The following is a 12696-nucleotide window of genomic DNA, read 5'->3' on the forward strand; positions in this document are numbered from 1 at the left end:
ATTTCAGCAATCTGATTTACCGGTAATAATCATATTCTTCTGTGTATCATATTCTTGCTATCATTTTTGAACAATTGAGTGTCAGAAATCTATCTGTTGCAAATAATCTAGGGATCTGCCCATCTCTGAGTTAGTGGACCTTGGCAGTTGTAGCAAAATGCAACTTAGCTCTCCATATGCCCAATGTTTACCTGTGCTTAATGTTGGCTACCTGTTGTAAATAACATACTCGGGAGGATAAAGCTATCAGCAGCTATGAGCCATCATGGCTACATCCTCTGTTGGAGGCAGTATGTCTCTGGGGGCTGTTTGCTGGGAATCCCAAGTGGGGAAGAATGCTGTTGCTTTAAGGTCCTGCTTGCGAGTTTCCCATTGGGGCATCTGGTTGGCCACTGTGAGAACAGGATGCTGGATTAGATGGCTTACAGACATGATCCACCAGATTCTTTTTAAGTCCTTATTCACACAGTGCATAGTTAAAACTTTGACATTCTCTCCCACAAGAGGTAATGGTGGCCAACCAGGCTTTAAAAGAAGATAGACAAATTCATATAAGAGGTGGTTATCAATAGCTACCTCCAGTATTGGGCAAGAGGCTGCTTAAGTCACATCCACACCATTCTTTCAAAGCATTATGATAGCACTTGAAACAGTCATGGCTTCCCCTAAATATTCCTGGGAACTGTTGTTTGTTAAGGGTGCTGAGAGCTGGTAGGAGACCCGTATTCCCCTCTCAGAGCTATAATTCCCAGAGTTCCTTGGGGCAAAGGGATTAACTACTGAAGTGTGGCTTAATTTCCCAGGGCAATTTATTTCTGGTGCCTGAAGGTGGCGCTGCAAAATCAATGTGGCTCTATAGCAGACGCCATCTCTACAATTGGAAGCAGTAATGCCTCTGAATACCAGTTACTCAGAATCACAAGCGGAAAGAGTTCATATTCGCCAAGTGCCCCAATTTTCCAGGGACAGTTCCAGAATTACAGAAGCCATCCCGGTTTCTGATTTGATCCTGGAATGTCCCAGTTTTCCTTTTTCCTCCTCTCCACATCTTAGAGAACAATCGAAAGCATACCCTCCAAGTGTCCTGGTTTTCCAGGGACAGTCCCAGAATTACAAAAGCCACCCTGGCTTCTGATTTGATCCTGAAACACCATTTTTTCCCCCAGCCAGCACCACAGCTGCCAAACTCGGAGAGGAGGATGAGCCAATGCTTGTCCCAAGCAACGATGGTGGCGGCTGTGGCGGAGCTTCCTGTAACCTCTCCATGACCGCTGCTGCGGAGTTGAGGAGGGTCAGTTGGGGCGAGGAGTGAGAAATGCCCCTATTTTCATCTGAGGGATGTTGGAGGGTATGGAGAGCTCTGTCATGCTCATGTCTTGTGTGCAGGCTTCCCACAGTCATCTGGCTCGCTGTGAGAATAGGATGCTGGGTTAGGTGGACCTGTGGTCCGATCCAGCAGCCAAGCTCTTACATTCTTAGATTAGTTAAAGGGAAATTCTGTGGCAGAGCATCTTGGCTGCATCCAGATGAAAGAAAGAAAGGTCTGGAACCCTGGAGAGCGGCTGCCAGTCAGTGTAGGCAACACTGAGCTAGATGGACTGAGCAAAAGGCAGCTCCCTATTTCCCCATGTACCATATTCTTCCATCTATAAGATGCCCCCATGTATAAAACGCCCCCTATTTTTGCGGCAACAGCCAGTCGCCAGTCCACTTCAGCACTATCCGTGTATAAGACGCCCCCTAAATTTTGCCATTATTTTTTAGGAAACAAACCTAGTCTTATACACAGAAAAATACAGTAATAGTCCAATTGTGTGTGTATGTGTATGCGCGCACACAATTTACAAGTTTGTGTTTTATCTTGGTTTTTCAGTGATGTAATAAAAGTGATTAGTGCTTTGTGAGTCTGTGCCTGTGGTGGGTGTGGCCAGATGTGTGTGTGCACAGCTGCAGTCAATTCAGGCCACTTTCCCACCACTGAATTGATCAGAAGGGTTGGCACCAGTGGGAAACGCTCCTTAGCACACTTTTACTGAAGCATCTCAAAAAGGATGCATAGAAGGGCAGCAAACACTGTGGCAGCTTTTCCACAAGGAAAACTTCAGCACATTTGTGGTTGACTGAGGTTGGGGTGGGGGGTAGAACATGAATTAAGAGGGTTATATAATTATGCATACTGTGGATAAAGTAGACAGAAGCACTTTATCCCATACTAACCCTCAAGGTCATCTCCATGATATTGATTGACAAGCAATGGTGTAGTTGTTGTTTGTGAAAATTTAGGGGGAGCACAGCTCTGGGACATTTTTCAGAGCAGGAGTGAAGTCAATGATGTCAACTGTCTTAAGTGTCAAGGAAACCGCTCTGGCAAGTGAATGAGGTGATAAGGAGGCTTTCAAGTTTGCTTTTCTTTTTTGAAGATATAGTCTGTGGTTCCAATTAATAACTATGGGCTACATGCATTTCAGCTGCCTGAAGACCTTTTTGTTGCAGCTCAGTGTGTGTTTTGCAAATGTAGCCAGTCAGAAGCAAGCATGGCTAACTTCTGTGCAGCTTAAGGTAAAGGTAAAGGGACCCCTGACCATTAGGTCCAGTCGTGACCGACTCTGGGGTTGCGGCGCTCATCTCGCTTTATTGGCCGAGGGAGCTGGCGTACAGCTTCCGGGTCATGTGCCCAGCATGACTAAGCCGCTTATGGCAAACCGGAGCAGCGCACGGAAATGCCGTTTACCTTCCCGCCGGAGAGGTACCTATTTATCTACTTGCACTTTGACGTGCTTTCGAACTGCTAGGTGGGCAAGAGCAGGGGCCGAGCAACGGGAGCTCACCCCGTCTGGGGGTTTCAAACCGCCAACCTTCTGATCGGCAAGTCCTAGGCTTTGTGGTTTAACCTACAGCGCCACCCACGTCCCAAGTGCCACCCACGTCACTCTTAGGTAATTATGCACAATCATACCAATTCTGAGCAGTTGGGTTTAATGCTTTGTATGTTTACCGTGCACACATGTATATGATGTTTGACGAAGCTGCTTCCATTTTGGAGCTTTCCTTGTGGGAGGGGGCTGTCATGCTGAGCTAGTGTATCAAAATTCACTGTTGGTGAGAGATGCAGAGCAAAAAGAGGTAAGTGATTTGCAGAAAACGAATTCACTGGATTTTCTGTCATAAGATGGGATGGTGATCAACAGAGGAGAAGGAGGTCTTTCAATAACTATCCACCATTACTGAGAACATAAAAGAGCTGTGTTGGATCAGTCCAAAGGCCTGTCTGGTCCAGCCTCCTGTTTTCAGAGTGGCCAACCAGCTGGCTATTGAAAGCCCACAAGCTGCAGCAATTGCCCCACTTGCAATTCCTAGCAACTGGTATTCAGAAGCAGTTCTGCCTCAGAGAGTGAAGGTGGAACATAGTCACCATTAATAGCCTTGTGCTCTATTCACCTAATCCTCTTTTTAAGTCATCCAAGTTGGTGGCCATCACTGCTTCTTGTGGGGGCAAATGACACGGTTTATCTATGTATTGCTTGAAGCTGACCTTTCTTTTGCCTGCCCTGAATCTTCCAACCTTCAGCTTCGAGTGGAGCTTGCAGTTTCATAGGCAGTCTACCTTGTAGTGCCACAATCTGGTTGAGCAACAGTGGGAGAGGGATCTTGCCTTCAAGCCCTGCCTTGGGGCTGCGTGAAGACACCTGACTGACCACTGCTGGGTGGAGGAGGATGGACCTTTTGTTTTATTTCTGAACTTTCCTTATGTTTCTGATTCCCTATGACCCTATGAAAATTGTGCTTTTCACTACGAGAGGCCCCTTGGTTCACACATACATCCCAGTCGTATGAAGCCATTTGCTCAGCATGGCTTGTGTTCTGGATTGTGTTGCTCAGGGGGAAAGGGACCTTTTTCACTCCAAGGTCCACGTTCCCTTCTGGGTGACTTTCTGGGGGCCACACACCAATGGCAAAAGTGGGCAGGACAACACATGCCAAGCAAGGCCAGTGAGGGGTGTAGTGACCTTCAGATCTCTCAAGAGAGACCTGCACTGTAAACAAAACAGTCAAGAGTCCCAAAGGCTTTCATAGAGAAATAACATTTTATTTTAATGCAATTTATGAAACAATTTCACACTGGAGGAAGCCTCTGCATCCCAGTCTGGGTGATGCCTCCTCCTATCAGGGGTTGTTTGTTTGTTTAGTGTCACAATAAATACATTTGCATAAATAACTTAATAATTTAGACATATAATTAGATATTTAGAGATAAAAACATATCAATTAAAAGCACCACAAGACATCAAATAAATAAGAGCACCTATCCATTAGATATTGAGACCAAAAAATAAATTAATTGATTGGAACTCCCTGAAGCAATCTGATAAATAAGAGTTCCAATCCATGGCTGGAAAAGCAAAAATGAATCAAAACCACACAGTATGCATCACTTGTTGTTCCACACACCCACAGCCAGACCGTGCAATGTTGAAACCTGGTGTGGGAGGTGACATCCAGCAATTGTCAGGGAGAAAAGTCACGGGCTGCTGGCACAAGGTTAGAAATGTATAGGCAGTGCCTCCCAGCATCTCTGAGAGCAGCACTTTGGGGAAGGGAGCGCAGGGGTTGCTACCCTTGGGAGAGCAATGGTGAAATTTATTGATTTTTAATATTTAAGGACACACAGGTCTTACTGGAGAAGCCAAATAACTTTGGTAGCAACAGCTAAAGCATCTCACCCTGATGATCTGTTGCAGGTTTCCTGAACTAGTAAGGAATGCAGAGCTACTGAGAGTTTCCTCCCAAGCAAACTCCTCACCCAGTGCCTTCCAGCTAAGGAACGCAGCAAGGTTCCTCAAAGACTTGAGTCCTGGGCATGTCACACAGTTGCGCTAAACCAGCCACTGCCTGGCGCAGCAATGTCAAGCACCAGTTTTCTTTTTAGTATGATGCTCGGCACTCTGGAATTAGACAGCTGTAACAGAGGGTTGAGCTGGGCCTTCCACCTACAAGGCCCATTTCTGCCACAAGAAGACATTGCGACCATTTCTGTTATGATGTGATTGGCAGGTCAGCATGCTGCACACCAGCACCTAGCTGAAGCTGACAATCGCACCAGGCCACAGGGTTGGCTGTGCTTATCAGCTGCAACAGACAGCCAAGCCATGGGATCCCTGCTGCAGTTTGGCATATTTGGTCAGGCTGTTTGCTGGCACACTTTTGCCAAGATTGTCCCTGCTGTGCTGGGGGTTGGTGCTGTCCTGGAAAACGTCTCAACTCAACTCAAATCAACTCAACTCAACTCAAATGTCTCAAAAATACATCACAGTTGAGGTCTTATCAAGGAGGACAGAAAGGCCCAGTGAAATTCTGACAGCGTGTGCAGGGTTTTTGAAGCATTTGCCTTCATTTTTGAGGTGGCTGAGGGGGAGTTTCCTTTCTTTCATTCCACAAATTACCTCAGGAATGGTCTGCACTCTGCAGCCACCCCAGCTGCCAACATGTCAGTCAAAGCTCAGGAGAAGACCTCATGAGGTAGCTCCACCCATGGGGTTTTCTCAGATCAGAAAGTGTGGGCAGCTGGTGGGTGCCGAGGAGCACTGAGGAAACGTTTTACAAGTAAGTAAGAAAGTAAATATGTAGTGTCCTCAGCCACCTCAGATGGATAAGGTAAGCTCAAAGCCCCACGCCCAGAAAAAGTTCTAAAATGCCCTGAGAACGAAGCAGGAAAATGTAAGCTTCTTTTCAAAAGGGAAGAAAGATTTTCTAGGGAGTGGGGGACACATTTCAAGACAGCACCAGCTGGGATTTGGGCAGCAAGAGATCACAGATATGGACTCAGTAAATTCTCGGCAAAGCCTTGGAGAGCTACTAGGGAACAAAATCAATAAATAACCAGAACAAGCACTTGATAACTTCAAACATAAATAATATAAATATAAACATTAATAAATAAATAGGTCAAAAACAATCATATGGGGAGGAGCTACCAGGATCAGTCCCTTCCATCAATGCACGTTTTGCTGGTCCATTTGGGTGAGTAGGGCACTGCCTGCCTTCTTACTTGCAATCAATCAGAAAGTGGCTCTGCCTGTCATTGGCTGTGGCACCACCTTCTGTTGGTTTCCCTGCCTGCTGCCTCACCAGCCTCAACTGGCACCAGCCACCAGCGCACACTGCCTGACAGGTAGAGAGCCAGGTGCACTTCAAAAGATACTGTTGCCTTAAGCACCTCTACCACTGAGCTACAGCCTTTCCCCTTATTCTTAGGATGCAAAAGGGTAGCCAATGTTAGTTTGCTACAGCAAAAGCAATGCAAGAGTCTTGTGGCATTAGAAGTGCACTGTGGTCCATGGAAGCTACTGCCATTTTAAAAAGAAAAATCTTTAAGGTGCCACAAGATATATATATATATATTGCTCTTAGGACTGCAGTTTCTCCATTGCTCCCTCCTGGTGAAAAAGTGCTGACATGTCCCAAGACTGTCATCTGATGGGTGGGACCAGGGGCTCTAGGCTATGAGGGGGAGTAGGGATAAGGGAACCTGATTAAAATCCCTTCCTGACCTCCAGGGATGACTCAGAGCTGTTGGGCAGCAATTTTGTTATCATCATTACATTGATACCCCGCCCTTCCTCCCAAAGCAACCCAAAGGGGCAGGACCACAATAATCCTTAGAGTTGAAATGAACAAGTGCTTTAAAACAAACACAATGACTGGGACATGTGATGCTGCTGCATTCAGAAAAACAGATTTAGATTTGGACCATGCTGCATATGAAACTGCTCCATAGGAGCATTGGTTGCGCAGACTGTCACCCGCTCAGCTGCTGTATCGGGGGAGGACGCAGGCACAGGCCACGGGCACATCGATGTACTTCACCTCAAAGGTAAAGCCAGCGGCCTCGTCGTTGTGTTGGCACGGCTTGCGTCGCAGCACCATCATGTTCTGGAACACCGGCACAGAGTTGAGCGAGGTCACCTCTTGTCCTGTCTTGACATCAATGCATCCTTTGCAGAGACACTCTGCAATGGACAGTTTGCGTGGATAGCGGTCTTCATCTTCATCAATACTGGTTTAAAAAGAAGGGAGAAAGAAAAGTGAGCTAGGCGAACTCAAAACCACAACAACAGCCTTAATAGCTGTCTAACTGTCATGACTTCTAGCTTCCCACCCTTGAGGAATTATGGAAATTATAGTTTGTTGCAAATTCTGTTCCTTGCACGACAAGCCACTTTTGCTAGGACTTCTCCTTCCTCTGAGACTTCTCCTACACCTCTGGCTCTCTTGTATGAACTTGATGCACCTTCTGTTTGAACTTTTAAACACCTGCTGAAAATATTTCTATTCTGTCAGGCTTATTCTGGCAATCATAATATATATCTCCCTAACAGTTGGATGATTTCTGATTTTATCATTATAACATTTCATATTTTTATTGTAAAATCTTACATATAATTGTTGTAAACAGCTCTGATTTTTTAAAGAAACACACGAATAGAGGTACGGTATATAAAGATTTTTATAAAATAAAAATGATAGGATGCACCTTATTAGGGGTGTTTGGGAACAGACCCTAGCAAGAGTCAAAGAGTTGCCATGTGGGTTAGAGGACTACCGTTTGGTTGTGGTGTTTAGTACACTCATATCTGTCAGTGGCAGACTTTGGTCTCTCAAATTTCAGCAGCGCCCTGTGTGACACTAAAATCTGGCATCCCCCCTGCATTTTGCGCTCCTTTCTACAGCAGTGTGGTGCCCAGTGCAGCCACACTGGTCATGCTACCCTAAAACTGCCTCTGCATCTGTCCACTCGAGATGCTCACCCTTGCTTTTTATGTCTTGTGCCCTTACCGGTATGCCCATGGTGAGATGGAGCGCTCGTGGATTTCTCTGTTCATAGTGCCCAGGACCTTCAGATCGGGGCAGGTGGTCTCGTGGTGCCTCCGCTGCCTCCGTGGACTGGCCTCTTCACCCTCCACATAGGGCACCAGCTGCACGGGAGCTTGGCGTTCCCACCGTGTGGCCCTGCTCCGGAACAGCGTGGGCACGTACCCTTCCTGCACATCCTCTGCAACAAAGCAGTTCTGGTGGTGTCGGTGGTGGCCGCCCAGTCGCTTGGCCTCTGCCCAGGCAAGGAGAATCAGTGCAAGCAAAAGGGAGCGCTGGAAGGGGAAGAAAGAGATGCATATAACTATACTAGAGGGATTGAAGATGGTGGTTGGAGAGAAAAGATTGTTCATTCATGCTAGGATTAATTAGGAGACATCCTTAGTTCAACTAGTTTTGAACTTCTTTCTTACGGTATACTTAAAATAGAAGGGAGAGAGCTGTAGCTCCATGGTAGAACATCTGCCTTGTACACAGAAAGCCCTGGGTTCAATCCCCAGCATCCCAGGTAGGGCTGGGAGAGACTCCCTGTCTGAAGCCCTGGGGAGCTGCTGCCAGTCAGTGTAGACAATACCAAGCTAGATGAGCAAGGGTCTCACTCGGTACAAGGCTACTCCCTCTATTCCTATGTCCCAGCCCAGAGAGAGAACTGAAGTTTTCAGATATTCTTCCTCTTGAGTATTTTTCTGTCCCCCCCCCCCCTTGTGTAGAATTTTTAGATTGTAAGCTAGTTGGGGCAACGACCCATTTCTTTATATTCCGCAGAGCACCATGGGCACAGGTGATGCTATATATATGTATATATTTAAAATCGTGTCTTTAGCCAAATGTGACACTTCTTTATCTTCTTGGTGTGATGTTCTGTTGGGCCTGTGAGATACTTTCTTTCTGTGTTCAGAAAAAAAGAGTAACCTAAAGCTGCAATTCTAAGCACACTTTCCTAGAGTGAACACCTTAAGGCTTAACTTCCTCTGAGTAAACACACATAGATCATGGAATTGAAGAGCTGGAAGGGATCCCGAGGGTCATCTAGTCCAACCCCCTGCAATGCAGAAATCTCAACTAGGTCACACATGGCAGATGGCCATCCAACCTCTGCTCAAAAACTTCCAAGCCAGGAGAGCCCACCACCTCTCCTGAGAGTCTGTTTCACTGTCAAACAGCTCTTACTGTCAGAAAGTTATTCTTGATGTTGAGTCGGAATCTCCTTTCTTGTCACTTGAATCTATTTGTTTGGGTCCTAGCCTTCGGAGCAGGAGAAAGCAAGCTTGCTCCCTCCTCTGTGTGACAGCCCTTTATTTGAAGATGGCTATCTCCTCTCAGTCTCCTCTTTAGCTGGCTAAACATACCCAATTTCCTCAACCATTCCTCATAATGTTTGGTTTCTTTATCATCTTGGTCACCCTCCTGGGCACGTATTCCAGCTTGTCAATATTTTTCTTAAACTGGAAGTAGTACTCCAGGTCTGACTAAGGCAGAATAGAGCAGGACTATTAGTTCCCTTGATCGGGACACTATAACTCTGCTAATGCAGCTTAGAATAGCATTAGCTCTTTCTTTTTGCTGCTGCATCACACTGTTGACTCATGTTAAACCTGTGGTCTACTAAGACCCCTAGATCCTTTTCGCTTGTACAGTAGTCCAGGTGTCCCCCATCTTATATTTGTACAGCTGGTTCTTCCTGTAGCATTACATTTGTCCCTACTGAATTTCATTTTGTTTGTTTTGGCCCAGTTCTCCAATCTGTTAATGTTATCTTGACTCCTGATTCTGTCTTCTGCGGTATTGGCTACAACACATAGAATTCACTGCACTTCATTTTATCATCCTACAACCCCATACACACTTCACTGGGAGTAAGTCCCATTGAACTCAGCAGGTCTTACCTCAGAGTAGACATATACAGGATTTCCCCCTTCAGTCTCTCCTCAAGATCTTCCACCCATCTTTCTCTTTCTCTCCCCCCTTCCTATTTTTTCAGATGTCTCTTCCACTGTCCCATACTAAGGGAGAATGAGTATGTTCTATTATAACCTTACTTATCCACATTTTTAGGTCCAAGATTATTTACTTTGTGACCATTTACCAACACACTAGACTTTATCATACTGAAATAAGCCACAAATGAATCAATACAGCATATGCTTAAATGTTGCAATCCTCTGATTTTAAGACAACACTTTCTTGTGAGTAAATCTCAGTTTGAACGGAACATACACATTCTATCGAGACACAGGAACATGCCGCGAGGGTGCTTAGAATCACAGCTTTAAAACAGATATCGTTCATGTATTTGATTGAGTACAAAAGAATAATGTTCTTCAGATAGCAGTTTGACCGCCAGCCCTGTCCGCACGCAAGTCATAAAAGCACTTTAGCAAATCACAGCAGATAAGAAAGAAAAATAGGTCCAGACTAACGCTGAATCCAACCCATCCCATTTCCTTTCTGAAAGGCTGCTTCTTCTCCCTTGCCCTCCTCCAGCAGAGTGGAACTGTAAGAGAGTCCCTGAGCATTTCCCTCGGGCACCTGGAGGTGGCATAGGTGGCATCCTTACCATCTCGGCTGATTCGAAAGAGGCAGTGAGCAGGTGCTGATGATGCTTAAGGTGGATTGTCCACGAGCTCCTCTTTCTCTGCCTCTTGGGCTTAGCTTCCCTTGGAGGGTGATTGTCAGTTGCAAGGGACAGGTAAACTGACTCCAGCTTGACACCTGTCTCCCATTTATATGCTGGGGAACAGGGATGTTACTTACACACCTGGAAACTCCAAGGCTCTCCCTCCTCCCTTTAGGGAAATAGTTGAGTCTACTCACTTCCTCCTCCCTTACCTAGCAGGGTTTCTTTATTCTGCAATCCTCTGGCATTCGTGAAATAGTTCTGTTATACTATGATTACTTATTTAACGACAGTGGGCGGGGAGCTGAGTAGTCAGGCTAACCTAGTCTTTTTTTTTTTCTTCTAGCCCCTGCTAACGTTCTATTGCTAATAATAGATTTTACTGTAAATATCTAAACAGTTGTTTGATAGGATTTGTAAGGAGGGGGGCATCCTTGGATGACGTGGGGCAGGGAAAGGGCATGTACGCAATCAATGATCTTCTGTACACAACAAACATTGTTGACTGATCTTTCTAGTCTTCATCCTTTGTAGATGGGGAAGCGCATGCTCCATTAATTGAGAAGGCATCCTGAATCAAAAATAGGAAATTTGATACCCTGTTTGTTCCATTCTTTAATGAAATAGAAATGCAGGCACCCAAGTGCTACATTTTATTTTGAATTATGCAGCAGGTATAATATTCTCTCTTTGCTGGGGGGGCACCTCAGCATATTTTGGGGAATGCACCAGCTGGTGGGCTCCACAGAACTCTCTGTCATATGGAATGGAAACACAGAAGATTGTACAGAGACTGAGAGCAGGAGGGGGCCATATAGATCAGTGGAGGAGAGAGGTCAGTGGAAGTTTGACTGCTTCTTCATTCCATTCATTGAAGGGTTCTGTGAAACTCTAAAGCTGGCATACTCTGCAGCCAGCATAACTTGGCCCAGTAAAGAAATATATACCTGACCAGGAGAGGGGGTGACTTTGTACACACCATACACTTAAAGCACATCACCTCACTGCCCAAAGTATCCTGGAAGGGTGCTGGGAATTGTAGCTCTGTGAGGGGTAGATAGTTCTTCAGTTCTTTGCTTGAATCCTTCCCGGAAAATGGTGACAGCTTTGAGGCATCCTACTGTTGTCCAAATCCTATAACATCCTGTAGTGATATTGGGAAATCTTAGCAGGTTAGAACTTTGGCTCATGCAGAAGAGCATTATGGGAGAGCCAAACGCTATAGAATCCTGGGAATGTGCATCTGGTTCTTTAATTTCAGACTTTCTGTCTTTAAGAGTGTGAACTGGTCATCTCCTTCCTACAGGAAAAAGAGTTTCTGGCTGATTTGTGGTTCTTGACACCTGGCTGTCTGGGACGCAGATTCAGAGTGAGAGGGCTTTCTGGCTAATTTACAACTCAAAGAATCTGGTTTGTTCTGGGGATGCTTTAATCTTCAAGGCCTTTTGATAAACAAGATTCAGCTGTTGAGTCTCCTAACAAGCCTGAGTTATTGTCCCTCTATGTAACCATTGGCAAATTGCTAATTAATCTAAGGAACTGATTGGCTTTTAAGTTTTGAATCCACGTGGGTTCAAAGGGGAAAAAACCTTAGGAAACTAACGTGCAATTCACAGCCCACCTGGCCTGGCACACCACCTCAGCCAAGAACTTCTTTGAAACCATTATGCTTGTGCTTCTGTTCTTGTTGCAAGTATAGTTAGCGATATTAAATAATGTTTTTTATTTTCTGTTTGGAATCTGTAAGAGATGTGCCAACTTTTGTTTTGAATACCCTTTCTTTTTAATAAATTTGGAAAAAGGATTTTTTCCCTGCCTTTGTCTTTTATGCCTTTCTGCCAGGGAAGCTGAACCAGTGCCTAATCTGCTTAGTCACCTACCAGAGCCTGTTGGATTTCTGTCTGTGTCACGGTAAAGTGACATAGAGTGGGGTAGTCTGGTAAAGACTGAAGAGTAACCTCCTTCCTTGGGTTACTCTTTGGGGACTGTTCTGGAAATAAGGGGGGGGTGGCAGCAAACTACTGTTTGGTTTTGTGTTTTGAAAAAAGCTTTTGTGTGCTTGTCTCTTTTCCTGCCGGGTTTGGAGGATGGGTTGGAGAGGTGGAGAGTGCGTGTGAATTCTACACATCCTCTTGCTTTAACACTTTAACACTAATCACTGTTCTGTTAGTCACTGTTATGCTTAGTTCTTTAATATCACTGTTATGATA

General features: G+C 45.3%; 1 protein-coding gene across 1 annotated transcript; it reads right to left on the reverse strand.

Annotated features, from left to right (window-relative positions):
- Positions 1–4064: 4064 nt before the first annotated feature.
- Positions 4065–10593, reverse strand: IL17C (interleukin 17C). Its single transcript, XM_083629840.1, has 3 exons — positions 10427–10593; positions 7834–8144; positions 4065–7054 (listed from the first exon to the last, which is right to left on the reverse strand). The coding sequence occupies exons 1-3, from the start codon at positions 10427–10429 to the stop codon at positions 6805–6807; spliced, it is 564 nt and encodes a 187-aa protein (XP_083485966.1). The 5' UTR covers positions 10430–10593; the 3' UTR covers positions 4065–6804.
- Positions 10594–12696: the final 2103 nt, after the last annotated feature.

The sequence above is a fragment of the Podarcis filfolensis genome (assembly GCF_964270895.1).
Source record: "Podarcis filfolensis genome assembly, chromosome: 8".
NCBI classification, from domain to species: domain Eukaryota; kingdom Metazoa; phylum Chordata; class Lepidosauria; order Squamata; family Lacertidae; genus Podarcis; species Podarcis filfolensis.